Genomic DNA, 22,668 nt, shown 5'->3' with positions numbered 1-22,668 from the left:
TGTGGCCCCACTTTTCTATAACCCGGAGAAGGCGTGGAACAATATATCCACTTATAAGGGTTTTTGAGTCACATTGAAAATGGTAGATACACATAGAGAGTTGTACATAATTTGTATATAAAAAAGCAATATTAATAACCGTTTGGCTGTAATACATGACTAAAAATTAGGGAGACCTTTAAACGGTCTTTTAAATATTGCAAATTAATTTTAAATAGGTTGGATCTAATGTACTTTATTTTTTATGTTTTTAATTGTAATTTATAGTTTGGTTTCCTTTTTAAATTGATCACAAGATAGTAGACTAAGAACAAAGATGCAAAATCTTCAGGAAATATGATCTGCCGGAATTAGGGGAGGAGGAGGATATGCGAGACAAAGGGAGGATTTCCTATTCATTATAATTATTATCCGTGGTTTGAAATTCAATTCAATTATAAATACATATAATTTTTGACGAGCAAGAGTAAAATCAAAACAAAAAGATCGTAACCGGATATTGCTGGAATTCTGCTTGAATACTTTGCATTTGTTGTTCCAGATTCGTTCTTATGTGTTGATTGAAAAAAAAAGGAATAATTCAAAGATATTAATAAGACGTTTATACATTACATTTGCTATGGCCAATTTCCACTTCTCTACATGGCCCACATGTATTGAGACATGCATTTTACTGTTAGAATTGTTCATGGGGAAAGAAAAAGCGCTAGACAAAAATAAAAAAAAAACGTTGCACTAAGTAGTAGACAATATTACACAAATAATCTACAATTTTTGCGGCTCACAAAACCACGATTATACATCAACATGCGTTGTATTATATATGCATTGGCATTTAACTCTTATTGCATCTATTTTTATCATATATTTTAATTGAACAAAACAAAATATCACTATCACCAAACTGGATTTGTATGATAAATGGGGCAAAATATAAATAAAAGGATTGACGTTACTTCTAGAATGTTAAGTTTTTGTAAAGCTTTGCTGGATTAAAATTATAAAAAAAAAGAAATTATTATGAATAACAAAAATTTGTAGAACCAGCGATGAGGGTCCCGACTTTGCAATTTGAAATGGCGATTAGTAATTCGTTCCTGAATTACTATTACTCTGAAAATAGCGATACTTTGGTATTTGTTGACCGGTGTTATTCGAAATTTCCAATCACACAAAGCACGACACAGCCATAAAAAAGAAAGATACACCAGATTCTAAGACTATACTACAAGAAACAGGAGAAACGTTTCTAACCATGGCAAAAATAATGGGAAACGGATAATATCAATCCCAGAAAAATAAAAAAGGGGAAAGGGGCCCTGAATAAAAGTGCCGGTTATATGGGAATAGTCAATACTGCCAAAAAAAAAAAAAAATCCATGACTCTAACTTCATTGTCCTTTACTTCTTTTTTTAATATATAGATATAAAGAGGTAATTGGTGAAAATCCCTGGAACCAGATTAACTTTGTGCCGCCTGAGATTCACATTAGTTAATTCTTTTTTTTTTCACCAAATCGATAATAACTTTTCTGGTATAAAAGGAAAGAAATCCAAAACACAATGAACTTTGTAATAAGGATTAATATTGTCATCAATACAAACAAAAACCTACATATTGTTTCATATTCTGGAACTATATCTTAAATCTTGGAATTTCTAATGCTATTGAAGGTCAAGTTACAGCAGTTCTCCGAAAAATAAAATGACAAAGAGTTTAGTGTATGTGGAATAATAAATAATCCGATGGTAATCATCACAAGCTCAGATTACAAATACAATTTACGGCGTTTTTCGAATAACTAAACCCACTATCGTTATATAAGTTTATCTCTTAATTATATACAAATATAATGTAATATTAGTACTCAAGACTATAAACAATACTTGTTCGGGACAATGGACTTTAACTAAAAGTCTTTTGAGTTTCCTGGTTGTTTTTGTTTTTCAAGTTTTTCAAATTTTTCAAAGAAAAATTAATACACACACTAGATAAGCTAAAACTCATAATCATAAAGGACAACTACGCGTTATGAGTTCTTGACTTTTTATTTTGTATTATTTCATTTTAATGATTTATGCATCAACACTTTCTTGAACAAGTCACCCAACAACAATTAAGTAAAAATATGTCATAAATAGGAAATAAAAGAATAGAACAGGGAATTCAAAATACAGCAAAAAAAAAAGGCAAAAGGAAAAAGAGGCAAACACAATTGTTTAGTAATATGCAAACACTGGTGATTGTCAATTTGAACTCAATCCCAGTTTGTTGTCTAATATGTTCCTCTTCCTGTTTGTCTTTTGATCATTATTTTTCTTTTTCTTGAAATATGTAGAAGTGGTTATTAGTATCCGTGAAGTGCAGCCCCAAAATAATTTTTAAATTTTCTTCTTTTCTCACTTTCCTACTTTCCAGGCTGTTTTTAGTATTGTGCTTTTTTTTTATTTTTCCAAAATTTTTGCAGTTAAAATTTCTAATGCGATTTTGATAGTCATGGAAATCACTTGTACTGTACACCCCCCTCGCCTCTCGTTCCTTTTGTATTTCAGTTCTATGGACGTTCCCTGATAATAACTTTGCGATTATAAACTTCTCCAGGAACTTCACTCCTATTGGCTATGATCTCTGATACTTATGGCGTGAGGAGAACCCTCTTCTTGGTAAATGAACAATCAAGTAAATAATATTAAAAAAAAGTTTCAAGCAATAACCTCTCACAAAAGTTTATATATATATATATATATATATTCGTATGTATATAGAAGTCTATATAGATAGATATCTTAATTCTCCTACTAACAATAGAGGACAAACCAACCAACCAGGAAATCCAAAGAAAAAGGTTAAATTGTCATTCTTTAATTTCAGTTTTGTAATCATCGCGGTACAGGGAAGTAAAAGAGATTCTTATATTAAAAGAGAAAACAAATCACGTTATATCAAGTTCAATACGGAAATAAGGAAAGAAGCTGGGCTTTTTATTATTCTATATTCTTTTTGTTTTATTCAAATCAATTTTGACCCTTTGACTTACCCTTTGTTGTTCATACAATATTAAATTTGAAAAATAAAAAAGAAAACAAACAAAAAAAAAAGAAAAGTCTACTATGTCTGGATATTATCTTTTCGGCTAATAGTTTAAAGTAAACAAAAGTTCCTATAGAATAAGTAAGAAACAACAAAAGAATATATCTATTTTTTTTTGTCAAATGTTGAAGTACTTAAAAAATCAAATAGAAGTGGGACATCTACATAAATTTCACAAAAAACAATAGACCCACTTAGTCAAAGACATTAGGACGATTTACTATGGGAAAAAAACCAACTCAAGAACCCATACTGCAGGATGCATACACCACAACCACAAAATAGGGACACGCTTTTTCACATTGTCCAATTCTACTTTGTCGATTGTCCTGAAAAAAAAACCCATAGGGAGTGTCTCATTTTTCATTTGTGTTCCCCTTGAGTCGTGCATCACCAAAAAAAATTGTAATTAAACTTGCAAACAATATCTTTGATTTACTTGTACCACAGAAAGAGAATAAAAAAAATAAAGCTTTTTTCATATATATAGATATTTTTCATAGAACATTTTCAATTGAAACTGGATAATTAGCTGTCCAATTCATTCCTAAGATAATAAACACGGAAGAACAGAAGACATTGAGTTTGAATAACCACTACTAACCATCTTAAAAATTAAATTGTCATTTTTAAAGAAAAAACTTTCTGTCGTGATTCTTTTAATTTGTATTTTTTGTCTAATTTTTTTTAATGTCTTTTTGTTATTTGGGCATAAATTTAAATGCAAAATCTAAAAATATAAATGTAAAGCTTGTTAAAACGGTGGAATATGTATGCAAGGACACAAATTTAAAGCCTTTTTATATATTATTTGTCTTCTTGTATCATTATATCCAAATTGCCAAATGTAGACCAAACAATTTTACACAAAGGAGATATCTAAAGCAAATATCCATATATTAAAAAATTAATTTCTATTCTCCTACAAGAATTTGAGGGTTTTACATACATCATACATCCAAATAAAAAAAAAAACAAAAAAAAATCCTATTCACGTTCTCTTTCCATTTCTTTTTCCTTCTTTTGTTACATTTATCACATATCATCTATTTGTTCAGAAAAAGCAAAAAGTGAATTAATTTATATATAAATCTAATTCATTCATTTGAATTGGCAATTTTTTTTTCTTTTCTTCTTCTTTTATTTTATTTTATATTTTTTTTTTTCTCTTTTGTTTCTTGGGTTTTTTTTTGTTCATCTCTGTATCCACCTTTTCTTGCTTTATCTTTGCAATTCTGCTATTTGAAGGTTCATCTTAACCTGTTCATAGAGATATCAACCAAGTTCATTATCAAGTCCCTTATTCTGATCAATTTTTTTTTGTTAAAAAAAAACAGAAATAAAACCTTGATTACCCATTCTGTTCATCACACGCATATTCGCACACTTGCACTCATTGCAAAAATCATAAGATTGACACTTTGTTATATAAACTATATTGTGATATCAAACACCAAATAGTTTGAAGATTCACAGTTCCCACCAAAAATAGAAAACAACACAATTGCAACAAAATACACTTTCTTTATCATTTGAAATATTGTTATTCAAAAATCAACCACCATTAGTTCTTGAATTTTCACTTTCTTCAACCCAACCCAAAAGAAAATTCTCCTCCAACCGTATTTGTGTAATAAGCGGTTTATCAATATTTTATTCAAATATTCGAGCATTAAAAATTTGTATCTACTGGAATTTTATCCTGTTTGAGTTCACCTTTTAAAGAAGAATAAGCAAAGAAATCCACAACTATTTCTTTACTATACTAATTGCTCGTATCTACTATCATTCCTTCATACCAGAAAGCAATTGATTCAAATTCCAAACCCTTTCCCTTTCCCAAGCCATTCCCTTTTTATTGTTCTTGATATCAGTTGATAGTTACATTCGTTACTTACCCTTTACTTTATTGTTTGGGCTATTTTATTTTAGATTTTGCTTTGAATTCTCCACCTAGTTACACACATTCCTATAACAGGTGAGGCTCCAAAAAAAAATTTTATAAGCAAAAAAAAAAAAAAAAGAGACAAAATTTTCTGAGATAGAGTTAATTATTTGAATCTTGATATTATACTTGGTTCTTACATTAGTTTAATCTAGGTTTCTTTTTTTAAGGGTATTATTATTATTAAGTGACACGGTTCTTTTGATATTCCTTATCCATATTCCAGAGGGTCTAATTAAAACTTCCATAGTTATTGATTATTAAAAAAAAGGTACACTTTTGTGTAATCAGGAAATCAACCAGGTAACTAAATTTTCACTTCATTGTTAAGTCGGCTTTAATTTGTTTCATCCAAGTGAGCCAATTTACCCTTCTTGCTCTCAGAATAGCATTTATCTAAAACAACAACAAAAAGACTATATTCATATTGGATATAAACTTTGGCCCATTTATTGTTAAATCTATTGTGAAATTTACTGGTCCCCAAAGAAGAAAGATTTTCTACTAATAAAGAAAAAAGAAATTTAAAATTTGTCGCATATTAACACGACTATCCGAAACAGGACCCTTGAATTTTTTTATTTTTTTTTTTGGGATTACTTTTGTGATTTTCTGGCAACCCACACACTACCACCAGACCATCTCAAGGTTATATATTACAACCACATCATCATTATCATCATCATAAAAGCGTCGTTGGTAATTCAATACACTTTTCTTTTGTGTTTCATTTGCTTTACTTGAAACTCATTGATTGCTTATCACTTGAACTTGAAGTCTGAAATTCAAAGTATAAGTTTTAATTGTTTTCTTTAAGGTAAAAAAAAGGAAACAAACCAAAAAAGGAAAACTCCATCCGTGCTGATTTGCAAACCATAAATTTCCATCAGTATTAAACTAGTCACACTCATTTCCTCCACAATTTAACATTCAAAATACCCACCATCACTCCTAAAAACTAGGTTTATTGTTCAATAGATATTCATAAGTTCAGTCACTCGCTTTACCTTCCATCCAACTTACAATCTATTTGAACATTTCCATTCTTTAATTTAATTTCAATTATTTTTTAACAGCTTTGCTTATTCTTTTCCAGCGTATTATTAATAAAAAAATTTTGGTCTTAAATGATTACACATATGGTTACACCTGATTCTACTTCTTCACCACCAAATTCACCCTGCGGAGAAGACACAATCAAATTGAATTCATCTGTGATTAGTGCATCATCACCAGCCACATCATCAAACTTTCTTCAGAGTTTACAATTCCAACACCAACAAATAAATCAGTTTCATATGTTACAACAACATCAACATCAACAATATCTGCAACAAGTATACTCCACTAATTATACTTCAACACCTGTTGATCAATTATTTCAATTTGACAACAATTCTGTTACATCTTTTAATCCTGCACATGCGGCAACAATCAATAGTTCCCAAAGATCACCATATGAATCTTTACAACCACCACCACCACCACCATCACAATCACAATCACAATCATCATCACAGCAACAACAATTACCTCCTCCTCCACTGATGTCAATAATTCCTCAAGCTTCACAGGATACAACAACCCAACCATTACAACCAAATAATTTCTACCATGAATATATTAATGAATTTGGTAATAATCCTCAGCATCCTTATAGCTCATTTGTTAATCCTCAATTTGCTAATTCTGTTAATTCGTTACCAAATTTGGATGCACACCAACAATCATCCCAATCGCAATCTATTATGCAACATTCTCAAGATTATTCAAAGATAGGTTCAGCTCCAACAGAGACAACAAGTTTTTTGTATAACCTACAAAATCAATCCACTGATTTGATGATTAATCACGATTTGGAGTTCAACAACACCTCCTTTGATTCAATTGGAGAATACAGCCAACCAGGTATCTCTTTAACATATCCTCCAACTTTGCAACCACAACAAAATCAGTTTCACGATTCAATCCCAACAAGCCAAGTACAAGAATATCCTCATACTCCTTCCCATTTAAGTGAACCTCCTTTATCTGCTGGTATTTCTGATGTTTCAAATTTTAGTACTGTCTTGGACGAATCTCATCTTTATCGTCCATCTTCTACCATTGGCCATAAATTAAAATCGCCAATTCCTTCTTCTACTCCTTATCTGAATATTCATAATTCACAGCTTCCTCCGCCTACATCTAGTACTCGTAAGAAGATTACCAAGAAATCATCTTTGTCAAGGTTAAATACATCATCAAGAAAAAACTTACAAGCAAGTTTGGTTCAATCTTTGTCTACTCCTACTGATCTTGAACATAATTCACCACCTCCAGTAAGAATAATTTCTCCAATTTTGAAAAGCAAAGCCAGCTTTGCCAATATTCAAACGGAAATAACCGATGATGAAGAAGGAGAAGAAGACGATGATGAGAATGACTTTTCTGATTTTACCCAGCCACCACCACCAGTAATTGGAAGTTCTATTGCTGGAAATGTTGGTTTGAGATCAATTTCCAATACCTCATCAACTTCATCACATGGATCACATCATGGCTTACCAGTGATGAATGTCTTCCGTCATAATTCTGCGTCCACTGTTGCACCATCTGTTCAACTGAGTCAACCACTTAAGAAGCCAATGAAGAAAACCAGAAGAAAATCTTCTACAGCAACAAGAACAACAGCAAATGCCAATGCAAATAGAATTAGTAGTAAATCCTCAACAGATTCTACAAAGACAGAGTCAGAATCAGGTGAAGACTTTGACGTTGGTGTTACTCCTGTGAAGAAAAAACACACTAGGAGAAGATTATTACCAAGATCCAAAAAAGGTTGTTGGATTTGCAGAATTAAACATTTGAAATGTGATGAAGTTACACCAGTTTGTGGAGGTTGTGCCAAATTTGGATTACAATGTGATTATAGTCCAGAAAAACCTGATTATGTCACTGATAAATTCTTACGTCAACAAAAATTAGAAGAGGTTTCTTTGATTAGAAAAAGAAATCAAGCCAAAACAAGAATTCCAAGAAAGAAATCAAAAAAAGACTTGAAAAAGTCAACTTTACTGGGTTTTTAAATTGACAAATTTGTTCATTCCAGAACGTTATATTTAAAAATTAAAAAAAAGTCAAGTCAAGATAAACGGTCTGATATTCTTTTCCTTTTCTAAAAAAAAATTGTTGATATCAATATCAAAGTGTTGTGTCCTTTTGCATCCTTATATTTCTTGTTTTTTTTTTATAATTATTATTAATTGCTTGTATATTTCATTATTACTTTTCCTTCAGTTCATTTCATTATCTTTTATTTATCAATTTTAATGTTCATTTGGTGACTCACTAATTTGCATCTTATTTCATATTTTAGAATAAATATAATTAATCATTTCATTGTGTAGTTCTTATTTTTTTATTATTATTATTATTGTTTTGTATTTCGTGATTTAATATTTGGAATGTACGTACGTATAGATTTGGTTTAGAATTAAATTAATAACTTATGCACATTTTCATGATGTTCAACTTCTTACTAAGTGATTAAATGGAGTAGAGCATAAAAGCAAAAACCATTCTCCTATGTTTTCTTCATATTAGTCTACAAGAATGATGAGTCTACTAATCTATATAATCAAGATTAAATCTATTTTACATTAAAGAAAAATATTTCTGTTTTTTAAACGCTATATACTTTGAAATAAAAAAAATAAAGATAATCATCCTATACTATTATTATTATTATTATTATTATTCAATCTATTCCCATTCACTAACCTTTAATTTTTTATTGACAACCAAATCCTGTTCATTAATGTCAACTATAGCAATTTCATCATTATTTCTACCTTCTTCCAAAACTTGCTGCAATTGAGGTTTATACTCAATCATCGAAACAAAATTCCCTGTAAATCCAATCCATGGACCATCTAAAGGATCAATTAAACCTGGATAAGTATAATCGGTGAATTGTTCTCGTTCTTCATCCAAGGTTGATTTTCTTCTACTAATTGTATGTTCAGCTGTACTTAATGAGCTACTTTGTGCCTTGGGTTTTTTAGTACCATTTGTGTCATTGCTTTCTTCACCCAACAAATATGAACTTTCATCAAGTGGCTGTTCTGAATTCACATCATCCACGTCATCCAATTCATCCAAAATTGCCGATGTATCTGATTCATTGTTATTAGAACTAAACAGTTGGTCATCATCAAATACTTTGTCAAAATCATATGGGTTCAAAATTGCTCTTAATGCAATGAATGTATTTAATGGAACATAGTATTTTTCAAAATTCCACAAGACTAATATTGTGACAAAAATTAATGGCGAACACAAGATTGACAACATGATAGCACTCTCCAATGCTAAAGTACCAACCATGAACAATTGGAAAATAATTAAACCCAATATAACTCTTCGGAAAATCATTGGCCAAACTTTACCTGTTGAATGTGGTGGGTGAACAAAATTATACACCAATTGATATTTGTAAACAAACAATCCCAACACAAAATAAACCAAACCACATGTAACAATCTTGGTTGACACAACTGAATAAATTAAAATAATGATAAAAATAAGTATGTGTTGCGGTAAATTAATTCCAAAATCAAATATTTGCGGTGTGAAATAATATGCACGATAGTCCCTTGGAGTCTTTAAAATCAACTTCTTGAAATACAACAATTTTCCTAAAATATTAAGCAAGAAGAAATCGCTCACTTGCAATAACTTCACAGGGAACATGGTCAAACCTTGCAAAAGAATCAAGTCAACATAAAACAATGCCATTCTCCTCAACGAGGTGGCCAATTGAACAGGGATTTTGGTGGTATCACTAATGTATGAAATATAATCCCAAAAGGTACCTGCAGCAACATAAATCAAAAACAAGTTAAAAAATATAAAGAAAAAATTCTTCAGCAATGTGGATAATTCAACATCGCTATTGGAAGTATATCCTTGTGATTGTGACAAATATTGATAAAAATATGGAAACAGGACATTTAAAAGTGTAAACAATAATGGTGGTAAGATACCAGTAACAAAAGTGGTTAACCATTTAGATTGTCCGATAAATTGACCCAACGCTGGCCAAAACTTAGTAATTGTCTTCAAATCCAACAAAGATGTTAATGGAACAACCAAAAATATAATGAATCCGTAACTCAAGACAATAACAAACGTTATAAAATAAGACTTCAACATTCTTTCAGAATACGTCAACTTTAAATTCTCCCAAATTATATCCTTTGGAGCGGGTGCCAAGCTGGCCATTAATTTGTATACTCTTGGATCCAAAATGGTTTGTGCTGCCATTTGTGCTGAAGCTACTGAATCCATGGTTATAAATGCTGATGGGATTTGCTTAAAATCTTGGTACTGCTTCACATCAATGGTTGAAAGATCGCTGTCAAACTTGCCCTGTATAATTTTGATTTCATCATCAACAGCAATCAACTCAGTTGAATACTTTTTTGACAATTCAGACAATTTAGTTTTATCTAATGGCTCAGTCCAAATGGGGTTAACAGCTGGTATTTCTCGACGATTGTAGATATCAATGTCCATTTTATACATGGAAGCATATAAATGTTCAAGATTATTCATCAACTGATGTCTCTTCTCTAGTAACTCTTCCAATGGCGTCCAGTTATAGATTAGCTTCACGTCCATGACTTTTCCAATTCCCAAGTCTTCAACAAATTTCTTTAATTTCTCCCTTTCTAATAATTTCTTGGGAATTCCATCTAGTCTTATTGTTCTATCTGTTATTGAGTTTTGTGATGCTAAGTATTTCTGTCTAGTTCTTAGTACTACATTTGTAAAATTATACAAGTAGTAGTACACCACGATGGAAAATACATATGTAAATATAGGATAAACCCAGTAAAAGTTTGGAAAATCATCATTAAAATCAGGTGGATTATTTGGTTTGAATTTCAATACACCGAAAAGACTATCTTTATCATAATTTCCTGTAAAATGATAACGAATTGGACTTAGTATAAATATTGCCATGATTGATAAGGCAAAAAAGATCTTGATACCCATTTTGAAAAAACATAAATAGACATAAGTGTCTAATCCGGCACAAGATATTATCTCTTCATCAGTTATCTTATAAACAACCTTGATCCATCCAAATAGATTCTTTGGTAAAGGTCGTAATGTGTGAGGATTGCCAGATGGTTGTCGTAATATTCGTACCGCGTAGATGTTTGGCCATTTGTATCTCAAGAAACAGAATAACAAAAATATGAATACACCTGATACCAGTGTGATTACCAACTGGGTTGTAAAGACTCTTTGTGGAGCCACTGAATGAATTGGCTCAGGTTTGGTATCATTACTCTTCGCTTGTTCAAATGCTTGCCAGCCAAGGGATAGGATATCCATTGGCATTGTATTTTTGATTATTAAGACTAATAGTAGTGAGTGTGAAAACGGGGGCCAGGTAACGCAAGTATACGCAATTATCCAATCTAACTATCTGTCACTTTATTAGGTTAATCAGTATATGTATCTGATTTTTTTTTTTTTTGGTCTGTGATAATGAAAGAAAAATTATCGTCTAAGATTAATTATGAAATCACAACAACAAAACGCCAGAGGAGAGTTAGACAGGAAAAAAAAAATTATTATTATTACTATTATTCTTACGCATACATTTTGGCGTGTGAAAAGTAACAAAATCAGATTGCAATTCGTTTTTTTCGTGACGCGACCTTTCCAGTCAAGTAATCTTTCACAGCCAAGTATTGCACCAAATTAAGCAAAACAACAATGGAAAGATACCTATTATAATGTAACAAGAACAAAAGATACAGGTAGTACTGTATTAAACAAAATATAAACCAAAAAAAAAAAGCCTGACTTCATAGGGTGTACATGATAACTGGTTTAAAAGGATACAATGCAAAATCTACATTTGTGAACCTATTTATTCTTTTGAAATGCCAAAGTAGACTCATAATTACATGTTTCTTTTTATAATAGCATACTTTCTGAAGTGCTTTTGTTGACGATAAAAGCTCAACATTTCTACATGGTTACAAGAACCAAGTATGCTATTTTTAGTACCAATAGTGTTAATGCATGAATAGATACATATTGTCTTAGATTGGATAGTATACCGAGGCGGAAAATTGCGGCAATTTGCTTTTATTGGTGTCAACTGTGTACAGTATCATTTGTAAATAAATCTTCAACATTATGAACAACATATATAGAATACTATGATGATCCCAGACTAGAGAAATGAAATCTTTTATTCTCCGTAGGGTAGGTAGGAAATCAATTCGATCGTCTAATTGGTTTCCCGTTGCCAAGTTAACATCTTTGAAGGAGTTACGAATGTGCTATTTGCATCAAATTAATGACCACGCCTTTTGAATTGGGAAATTGGGCGGTTGTCTATAAAAAAAATAAATACAAATTGGTGGTTTACGAATAAATTGGTTTCAATTTGTGATCCGGAATATTCTTTGGGATAAATTATAAATAAGGGACCAAATGCAAATACTCCTGTATGAACCCAATTTGTTCCTACTTCGGGCATAATTTCTTTGGTGTCAATTAGATGAATAGCATATAAGTATAATAAACTTAATCTGTATTTGACGTATAAATTCACCTTCCATAAGATTTTATACAAGTACTATGTATAATAGCTGTATTGACAAGCCGAACGAAAAGTTTAAATTTCATACTGTTCCGTATACTGCTTCTCGGTAAACCTTTACTTTATGCACAAAGGAGAATCATGCGGTATGTGCCTATAGAAAAATCTGCCTTGGAAGGTATAAACATTATACATCAAGCATTAATCTGTTTGACGTACAATGGAAAAATTTTCTCTTTTTCTATGCTGTAATAAGCAAAGCCTGTTACTCAAAGAAACAAGGCAGGTTGGTTTGGAAAACTTGCTTTTGTTTAAAAATAAAAAAACAAAAAAAAAAATCAAATCAAAAAATGACATGAAATTTTCGACATTGCTGGTCTGTTCGCCTCTAATTGCTTAATGAATGAGTGGTTCTGTGAATAGGGGTATGAATTAATGCTATTTACACCAGCACACCAGGAGAAACTATTTTCCAAAGGAAAATCAAGGTGAATTATATGAAAGGTTAGATCTCCTGAAACAAACAAGGCAATGAAACACAGGAGTGTGTACACTATTCCCTGGCAATTGTTCTTGATGTTAATATTTCAGTTTTGGTCATGTTCAAATGCTGAAGCGTTTTCTTGGTTTTGAGGATCCATTTGTGAAATCCCAATACTATCTGAAATACTTATCTTTCGGCACATGGGACTTTGTCCACTCCACTCAAGTATCCAAATACAACTCAAAATAGAAGATGCTTGTGTTACTACTGTATGTGTCTGTAGTACCAAACAGGTGTTTTGCGTGATTACTTGCGATAAAGAGTATAAGTACACTGCATGAATAATATTGGTAGGATTTTAAAACAATCACGTGTGTCGGTCACGTGTTCATTGGGATTGGAGTGCACTGATATTACAAAGTAATAGCAATATATCTTATGACATATTACGAACCATGTCTGTTTTGGCACCACGTCTTGAATTCTGATACATGAGTTCTTCTGGTCCGCGTCGGACCAGGATGACGCGTTTATTATTTAAATGTTCGATAGTTTTGATTTTGATTTCTTTTTTCTTTCTTGAACCTGAGGATTGACCAATAAACGGTCTCTCAAATTAATTACCTATCTAACCTTATAAAAATAATCAGGTCAGATTTGGAGAAGAGAGAGGAGGTAAGATAAAATAACTCTTCAACTCACAACCCTTTCGGAATTTAGTATTGCCTGATTTTTTTGTTTTTTATGTAAAGAAGAAAATTATTATTGAAATTTTAATCAGATTATATTTAATCCATGTTGGTTAAACCGTACGTTTTATATGAGCCTTTCTCCATATTCCCCCACTGGGGTTTACATCAAAATCACCAGATTAATAAAAGTCGTGTGTCAATTAGTTTTCTTGACTCTGGCCTCGGAGTTAAATACGAAAATCGGAGCCGCTGTAACCCTTTTCTCTGAAGGTCACACTAGATGACCGCTAAAAACCGGAATCAGCCTAATCAATAAAAAAAATAAACATAGTGTATACGACATATTTGACGACATTAAGTCATCCATGCGACAATTTCCTGTAGACAAACAAAAAAAGGGAGGAAGGAAAAAAAATTTTTTTCTCACATTTAAATTTTTGCAATTCCACACATTACAACTTCTTTTTGTTTTCATTTAATTACAATCATTTATCCACAAATTATCATTTTCAAGTGTTTTTTTTTGTATCCATTTGATACTATTAACAAGTTCCTGTAAATATTCATTAGATTTAGTCCGTTGAGAGAAGTATCATAAATAAAAAGTTAAAACTCAGTGTAATATAATTTTTTTTTTTCGTAGTTCATCATGTCATTTAAAGTCAACTGGAATACATTAGAAACCGACGCTTTGACGAGTTGGACCAAAGATTTATTGACGTCAGCATTAAATTCTGGTAAGTCTCCAAATATTCTTGCTTCTGAAATAACTATAAAAGATTTGAATTTCGGGAAGATTGCCCCGGATTTCGAGATTTTAGAAATTGGTGAATTAGATAAAGACAGATTTAGAGGCATTTTTAAGATAAATTATCAGGGCGATTTCCACTTGACGTTACACACAAAAGTACAATGTAATCCATTGAACAACTACTTTCAAAATAGTCTAGAGAATGAAATTGATAATCAAGAACGCCACCAATTCATAACACCTAATTTCTTGCTCAGTAAAGAGCGATTTCTGGTCCCTTTGGATTTACAATTAAGTGATATCAAACTTAATGGTATTGCCAGTGTTGTATTCTCCAAATCAAGAGGTGCTACAGTTGTTTTCAAGAATGACCCATTGGAAGGAATCAAGGTTAATTCCACTTTTGACAATTTTGAAATGTTATCTTCATTTCTCCAGAAGCAAATTGAAAAGAACTTAAGTGAATTATTTAGAGAGACTATGCCTAGTGTTATCAACAAACTATCTATTAAATTGTTGGATATTGAGTCTGTCTCGAGTGCAGCTGCAGCAGCCAAAGCTGGTAGAACTAGTCTTGAAAAGTCTTCTTCCTCGTCATTGTCATCCGACACCACAGAAAACAACACACCATCGTCACCTATGGGAAACAATAGTCTAGAGGAAGAAATATCTAAGAGAAATTTGGTACAGATTGCTTCTCTTTACAGAAGCAGAGAAACCATGGGATTGTCCATACCTAAAATGGATGTTACTACAGGTACTAGTCGAAAAGTTATTATCAATCCACAGAAGCATACAACTCCAAAGAGAAGAGTTATAAAATTGCATAAGAAGGCGGCAAAGGAGGTTGAACCAGAACCAGAGGTCAAGCCAACAGTCGATGTCAAGAAAGAAAAGGAAGAAGTTGTTCATGCTGTTTCTGAAAAAGTAAACATTCAAAATCACGAATTCTTATTTTCCCAAATTGGATTGGGTGCATTGAAGACTATGAATAAATTCAATGAGAAAATGCTAACACCTTCTCCAGCAACACCACCACCATATTCCTATAGTATATAGTTATTTATTTATTTTCAGTTTTCGTTTTGTTTTAGTTATATTAATGAGTTATGCCAATATTTATTATTTTCAATTCAACTTTCACATGGTGATCCCTTGCGAGAGGATCCCATTTAGAGATTTAATACGATATGAAAACGTCCCATAACCAGAACCTATATTCTCTGATGTTACTATTTGATGCCTAAGTAAAAATATATACCACTATTGTGTGGTGCAAAGAAAAAAAAACTCACACAAACATTTAGAATGCCTTTTCAACGGCAACTGAAAATTCTAAGTCATCTTGAGTGATCATATCCCAAAATTTATAAATCATCATAAATGTGAAAACATTACATGCGCTGGCAACAAATATACCGTCGATATAATGGGCAGCACCACGACAAATTTGATTGCTGAAACCGTAAGCAATAACTTGACCAGCAACAAAGAAGAAAATACCCAAAAGAATGGCACCCAAGGACCAGTAATTTCTTAAAGCAAAAACACCCAATATTATCTGTGATACAACGTATACGGCTAAAATTATAGCATTCAAAAGATAAGTGAAAACAAACAATGTAGTAGTCTTTCGGAAATCTAAAGCAGTGTTCCAATGTTTGAATGTGATCAATGAAATTATAAAATTGACAGCAAACCATACAAAACAAACGATTCTCAATCCCCACATGGATTTACTAGTACCATCTTCCCAAAACTGAAAGTACAATATCCCATTATACAATAGACACATACAAACAGCACTGGCAATACCGATTTGAACTGCAACAAAATAAGCATAACTTGCACTACTTGGCGGACTAACACCACAATCAACAATCAAACTACTGACAATCAATCCGATTAATAAATATAAAAAGAACAACATCTCTTTACGTCCAATAGCAGTATATTTAGCTCTCACATTGAATATAATGATTAATAAAATTAACAATCCACCAAAATGAACAAATGCATTACCGATTTGAAAGATCATTGTATTTGCCAACTCGACTGATCTGGCGTAACAGTCTGGTACAATACCTCTTTGAAAAAAAGCACTTTGATTAACAGCACCAACAACTGAACATAATGGTAACGCTGTCTTGTTACATATTTCATCAAACGATCCAAACGACATTCTTGAAATTTATATGGTTGTAATTATGTGAACGAACGTATAGGGTCTTTAAAAAGTAAAGTGAAATGAAATGAAATGAAGTATGTTAAAAAAAAAGAAGAAGGTATCACCCAAAAAAAATTTGAATTTGATTTGATTTGGTTGTAGGAGCAGGCTATACTGTCACACAGAAATGAAACGAATAAAAAAAAAATTTGTTTCGATGTTTTGATTTTTCGTTTTTTTTTTTTCTTTTTCTTTTTTTCTGTTTATCCTTACTTTTCTCAGGAATCGTGTACTTTGACAAAAGAAGGTACACTATTACTAAAAATAGATGTAATACAAATATCACCAGGATGAAACAGATCCCTACTTGTAACGACCAATTCATTTCAAAGTGGATCAATATCCAACAAGAGTTGGTACTTGATGGAAGTGATTTGTTTTTAAAAACACTCATGATAACATGAATAATCCTCGATGGTTTATTAACTCTTTTATGAGCCTTTAGTTTTCTCTAAATACAACTTATATACTTTGCATTAAAGCGATCTCTGATATTCTTCGATTTGAAATGCGATATGTTCAGTTTTCAAAATCAATTCAGGGATTATAGTTGACATTTTCAATTTAACTTTGCAAAAAATTAGGCTTGAAAAAACAATATCAAAGTATAAAACTTCCCTTTTCAATATCCGAATTGCCAGAAACCTTAGAATGACATCTAATTTGTTATCTAAATGAGATCAAGAACTACAAATCGTTCATTGTAGTACATTCATTTGAAGTGCACGAAACTTGGTCAATTAATTACCGAATCACGTGATGCAAGAAAATTTTTTCTTCCATAGCAACGTGTAGATTCTCTTTGTGGTAAATTGAAACCATTGCAATTAAAATTAAGAATGACTACTTGTTTCTTCTTCCGAATCTCTTCATATATATAAACAACGGTATGGTCTGACTGATAAATAACCAGAATTCAATAATCCAACACTTAACAACACCTGTCATCACATTTCCCACCAGCAAATAAGTATTCAAGTATATATATATATATATTATTTTCAATCATGGCAGATATATTCGATATGGAGGATGAAGTCGCTGGATTGGCTTCACAGATCCAAACCAAACTCACAACCCTGACCAATCCGGAACTAAACTATAAAATCGTCGAGGCAATCGAAGAAGAAGAAGGTGAAGACGATAATCATCTCCATCCACAAGATTATTATCCCGGCCAACAATCTGCTAGACCTATCAAAATTGCAGACAGACAACGTAGGAGATCAAGCATTATTTCGTCATATGAAGTCAACATTGGAAACTCCTATGTGTCATCCTCGTTAATAATTAACAAATCGCCGGTCAACAAATTTCACACCCCAAAGTTGTCGGACTTTGAACCGATCAAAGTTTTGGGAAAAGGGTCCTACGGTAAAGTGTTGTTAGTGAGAGAAGTATCCACGGGCCGATTGTTTGCCCAGAAACAGTTGAAGAAAGCGTCTTTAATCATCAATGAGGATACCAACGAGATTCACGAGAAGAATTACCAACGAACATTGAATGAGAAGCAAATATTGGAACTTGTCAACCACCAGAATATTGTCAAGTTGTTCTATGCATTCCAGGACAATGACAAGTTATATTTGATTTTGGAGTACCTCGACGGTGGTGAATTGTTCCATCATTTGGCCATGGAGAAGTTTATGAGTGAGAAGAATGCGAGCTACTATATTGCCCAGATGGCGTTGGCCATCAGGTACTTGCATGTCAACTTGAAAGTCATCTACCGAGACTTGAAGCCAGAGAATTGCATGCTCAACAGCAAGGGGAATTTGGTGTTGACTGATTTTGGGTTGAGTAAAGTGTCGAGTGATGACGACAAGAAGAACCATTCAATGACGGGAACAGCCCAGTATATGGCACCTGAGGTGTTGAAGGGTGAACCATATGACTATTCAGTAGACTGGTGGTCGTTGGGGTGTGTGGCATTCGATTTGTTAACAGGGTCACCACCATTCACTGGGAATAACCACAAGAAAATCATGGACAAGATTGTGCAGAGCAAGAAGACGTTGAAGTTCCCATTCTACTTGAGTTTGGATGCCAAAGATCTCTTGAGGAAATTGTTACAGGTGAACCCCGACAAGAGATTCAATGTTGATGATGATTTTGAAAAGTTCAAGAAACATAGATTCTTCCGACATGTCAATTGGAACGAGTTGGAGAACTTGGACAAATCCGAAACCATTCCACCAATTTTGCCAATCATCACGGACCCTATATTGGCAGAGAATTTTGATTCTGACTTTACCGATATGGCATTCACACCACAGAATGGTAGCACTTTGGACAAAGATATTTTCAATATCACTGGGTTTACATACACGAATCCCAAGTTTATAGACACTCATTTCTTAGATCCTAAGAAGATATAATATAATATAATAGAAAAGAAAAGAAAAATGTATATTTATTTATTTTATTTTATTTATTTATTTATGTTTTGTGATTTTGATTTGGTATTGCTCGATATATCAAGGGCGTACTAAAAGAAAATGGGGTATCCTAAAATATTTTTTTTAAAAAAAAGTCATGAAAGAAGTGAAATGCAACGATAGTTTTTGAGCTGTTTTATTACAAAGTTGCCCAGTTTATTTTAGCTTTAACTTTAACGGGAGTTACGTTTGTAGGGATTTCACCAACAAACAAAAGGACCAAGAACTTAATAGTTCCATCACTCATTTTATAAGCATACAAGTGATCACTTCCAGCAAAATCCAAACTACCATCAGTGTTCAAAGTTACTTTCAACCCGGAATCTTTTTGACCTCTCAACATAGAATCAAGAATAGTTAAGTAATATTTATCATTGCTTCCTTTTTGTTGTTCATATAAGCGGTAATTGGCGCCATCATACATAAATGTAGTTGCAAACAGAATAGACTCTTCTCCAACATAGTAAAAATGAATGAAATTACCTTGATTGGCAGTATAAAGAACCTTATTGTTCAACAGTTCATCAGATGATTCTAGATACAATGACACATTGGCTCTGGTTCCCTGCGTTAATGGAGCTGCGTTAATAAAGGTCAACAAAAGAGTGAAAATATAGATAATTGACCACATTATTTTAATGAGATTAGCACTAATTAATGAAGAATGAACAATTTGTTGGTTGAAATATTCATGAGATGACCATTGGAAATTATTTATATTGTTAATTTTGAAAGGGGGTTAAAAAGGAAAAGTATCCAAATTGTATATTGCTACTGTGCATATTTGGAATTATTGAATTAAAAGAAGAAAAAAGGGTAATCACTAATGAAAATCCTGATGTTTCATCTCATTTCTTAAAATCAATTCTTATCTCTTAAAGTTGAAATTTAGGAGATGAAAATTAGTATCATGGTAGAATGCTAAATTATGTACATAAATGAAGTAATTAGTCGAAAGTATTAAAGTAGAATGTCTACGTAATTTTCAATTACCCCATGAAAAATAAAAAGAAAGCTTGTAGAATGTTGAATTTCTATGAGCCAGCATTGTATACAGATCAGCGGTTGTGTTCAACAATAAAAATTTTAAAATCAGATTTAGATTTCAGTTGGCTTGTCACTAGCTACTGTGAGCTAATTACACCACGGTTGATATTTGTTGTACTAAACATGTCTCAACCAACTCGCTCAAACCGTTTACAAGTTGGAATACACAGATTATTAATTTCAAGAAAAAATAGTAAACTGTTGAATTCTCAGCTGGGACACTGTGTCAACCTGAAAATAAATTACATGCATGAGACAATGTATGTCTAATCCTCCCTTTCAAATTCAGTTACAAACATAATAGGAGAGAAGGAACACCACTGTCTCAGGTTGACGACTTCATTCTTTACTCAACAAGTTTCTCCGTTCTTCCACCATCAAACCTCTATAATGAGAGTGGCCACGTAGAATCAACTCTCTTTCCATTCTCGTTATACTAAAAATAGTATGGGATCAATTTTTCTTTAATGCGCAAATCGCACATCTGCAACATTGCACCCAAAAACAAGGTTTACGTTTTGTGGAGAAAACGAAAAGATGAGCAAGAAGAAATACAAAAAGCAGTAAAGTGATATCATTTGTATTATGTGAAAAATATACTTAAAAAATAATACAAAACTAAACAAAGTAACGAAATAACCGAAATGAAAAATAAGCAACGAGAAGAAAGTTAACAAATAGTAATTTTAAAAGCCATAGTAATGAGGAATATCAATGAAGTTCATCAGCTTACAAGACAGCCCAGTTCAATTTACCATAAAGCTCAACCTTGTATGAGTTTTCTGGAGCGGTGCTTGGGTTGTGAACTTGGATAGCATATTGACTAGCGGAATAACCGTTTGGATTGTCAACAACATGGACAGCGTACAAGAATTGATCACCGGAGAATTGGAATTTACCAGTTTGAGTGTTGTAGTCAGTAATGGTAACACCATCAGAACCACCAGCAACACCCAAGTAACCTTCAGAGTTGTAAGTGACAGCATAGTCGGTCTTAGAACCAGTCAATTGTTGGTAAATGTAAGATTTGACCAAGTAGAAAGTACTCTTTGGATCAACATAGTCACCAATGAACAATCTGTTGAAACCAACTTGATTGTCAACAGTGTAAAGGAATTGACCGTCGATTTCAGAGTTGTCTGACTTGACGTACAAAGTAACATTACCACGGAATCCATCTTGGATTGGAGCAGCTAAAGCAGATTGGAAGAAAAAGGACAAGAAAGCAGTGATGATAACAGCAAATTTCAACATTGTAATAGTAGTAATGGATTGATTGATTGATCGATTGAGTGATTGTTTGTTGTTGAAAGAAGAGATTAAAAAGACAATTTTCAGGGAATTCTTCAGGGGTATTTATAGTTCAATTCTTCAAATTATTTTTAGCATATTGACTTGATGATATCATAGGGTTCAAAGAGTAGTTCAGCTATACTTCTCCTGACTATCCTCCTTGTTTTGTTGTTGTCCAATGATATTTCAACCAGAAATTTGTCATATACAAGAATGAAGGTGTGGTGTTATTTGCACAAACTCAAAACTTAACCACAGCTATAGTTGGGGATATTCAGGGTTTGTCATATTAGTTTAAACAGAGGCACACCACCTAACAACGAGACAAGCAATTTGAGCCCTTGATTTCCAGTTAATGAGGTAGTAAACATGTCTCATCACAGTATGTGGTTATAATCTTCTCAGCTCGTTATGCAATTAATTTATTTTACATGACATGCGCCAGTACCTATGGCGCCTTCATTCTGGAACCAAATAGTAATTGTAAAAGAGAGGGAAAAAAAAAACAACCACCACAACTGCCCAATACAACCATGACTATTCTTCATGGTTTCCAACAAACCTTTAAAGTATTGAACAGGAGTAGTATATTGCCTTAATTCTTGCAACAAATGAAAATTGTGAGGTATATTCTAGTCGATTTTATCGCTGAATTAGGGAGAGGACATCCGCTCAGTCACAAACAATAATGTATATGTTCTGCTACACCAACGCCTTTAATGGCATCGCGATAATGAGTATTCTAAAAATAGAACAACTCTATAACCTTTAATATCTCGCTATTCATGGAAACAACACAACCAAAAAGAAAAACACACCACAGAGAAGAACAAGTGTTCCCATTCAAGATGTACTTGTCAGTATGTTCATCTCCGCAGCAAAAAAAATTGACCCTAACAGGACTTGAACCTGTAACCTTCGGATTTTTCAAACCGAGAATTCCAGTCATTGGAATCCGATGCTCTGCCAATTGAGCCATAGAGTCTCTAGCTCGAAAGTTTGAAACCTACCGCAGATCCGCAATCAGATCTGTAGATCAACACCACACACGCTCTTGCTATTCCACCACCACCACCAACCAACCAATT

The 22,668-nt window shown here is 32.5% G+C and overlaps 7 protein-coding genes and 1 non-coding gene across 8 annotated transcripts; 3 read left to right on the top strand and 5 right to left on the bottom strand. All coding sequences in view use genetic code 12, as the record gives it.

Annotated features, from left to right (window-relative positions):
- Positions 1–6,163: 6,163 nt before the first annotated feature.
- Positions 6,164–8,104, top strand: UME6 (Zn(II)2Cys6 transcription factor UME6; the record flags this gene model as incomplete). Its single annotated transcript, XM_002549914.1, has 1 exon — positions 6,164–8,104. One exon carries the CDS (start codon positions 6,164–6,166, stop codon positions 8,102–8,104), a length of 1,941 nt encoding a protein of 646 aa, XP_002549960.1.
- Positions 8,105–8,780: 676 nt separating this feature from the next.
- Positions 8,781–11,429, bottom strand: CTRG_04256 (uncharacterized protein; the record flags this gene model as incomplete). Its single annotated transcript, XM_002549913.1, has 1 exon — positions 8,781–11,429. The coding sequence occupies one exon, from the start codon at positions 11,427–11,429 to the stop codon at positions 8,781–8,783; it is 2,649 nt and encodes an 882-aa protein (XP_002549959.1).
- Positions 11,430–14,473: 3,044 nt separating this feature from the next.
- Positions 14,474–15,634, top strand: MDM34 (ERMES complex subunit; the record flags this gene model as incomplete). The annotated part of the gene is made up of 1 exon (XM_002549912.1): positions 14,474–15,634. One exon carries the CDS (start codon positions 14,474–14,476, stop codon positions 15,632–15,634), a length of 1,161 nt encoding a protein of 386 aa, XP_002549958.1.
- A 244-nt stretch (positions 15,635–15,878) lies between these two features.
- Positions 15,879–16,757, bottom strand: CHS7 (Chs7p; the record flags this gene model as incomplete). Its single annotated transcript, XM_002549911.1, has 1 exon — positions 15,879–16,757. The coding sequence occupies one exon, from the start codon at positions 16,755–16,757 to the stop codon at positions 15,879–15,881; it is 879 nt and encodes a 292-aa protein (XP_002549957.1).
- A 1,052-nt stretch (positions 16,758–17,809) lies between these two features.
- Positions 17,810–19,180, top strand: CTRG_04253 (putative protein kinase; the record flags this gene model as incomplete). Its single annotated transcript, XM_002549910.1, has 1 exon — positions 17,810–19,180. The coding sequence occupies one exon, from the start codon at positions 17,810–17,812 to the stop codon at positions 19,178–19,180; it is 1,371 nt and encodes a 456-aa protein (XP_002549956.1).
- A 199-nt stretch (positions 19,181–19,379) lies between these two features.
- On the bottom strand, positions 19,380–19,871 carry CTRG_04252 (uncharacterized protein; the record flags this gene model as incomplete). The annotated part of the gene is made up of 1 exon (XM_002549909.1): positions 19,380–19,871. One exon carries the CDS (start codon positions 19,869–19,871, stop codon positions 19,380–19,382), a length of 492 nt encoding a protein of 163 aa, XP_002549955.1.
- A 1,145-nt stretch (positions 19,872–21,016) lies between these two features.
- On the bottom strand, positions 21,017–21,541 carry CTRG_04251 (uncharacterized protein; the record flags this gene model as incomplete). The annotated part of the gene is made up of 1 exon (XM_002549908.1): positions 21,017–21,541. One exon carries the CDS (start codon positions 21,539–21,541, stop codon positions 21,017–21,019), a length of 525 nt encoding a protein of 174 aa, XP_002549954.1.
- A 927-nt stretch (positions 21,542–22,468) lies between these two features.
- CTRG_06404 lies at positions 22,469–22,565 on the bottom strand. The gene has a single exon. It is a non-coding gene; the product is annotated as a tRNA-Trp (tRNA).
- Positions 22,566–22,668: the final 103 nt, after the last annotated feature.

The sequence above is a fragment of the Candida tropicalis genome, assembly GCF_000006335.3.
Source record: "Candida tropicalis MYA-3404 genomic scaffold supercont3.5, whole genome shotgun sequence".
Taxonomy (NCBI): Eukaryota; Fungi; Ascomycota; class Pichiomycetes; order Serinales; family Debaryomycetaceae; genus Candida; species Candida tropicalis.
This window is presented reverse-complemented; position numbering and strand designations above follow the sequence as displayed.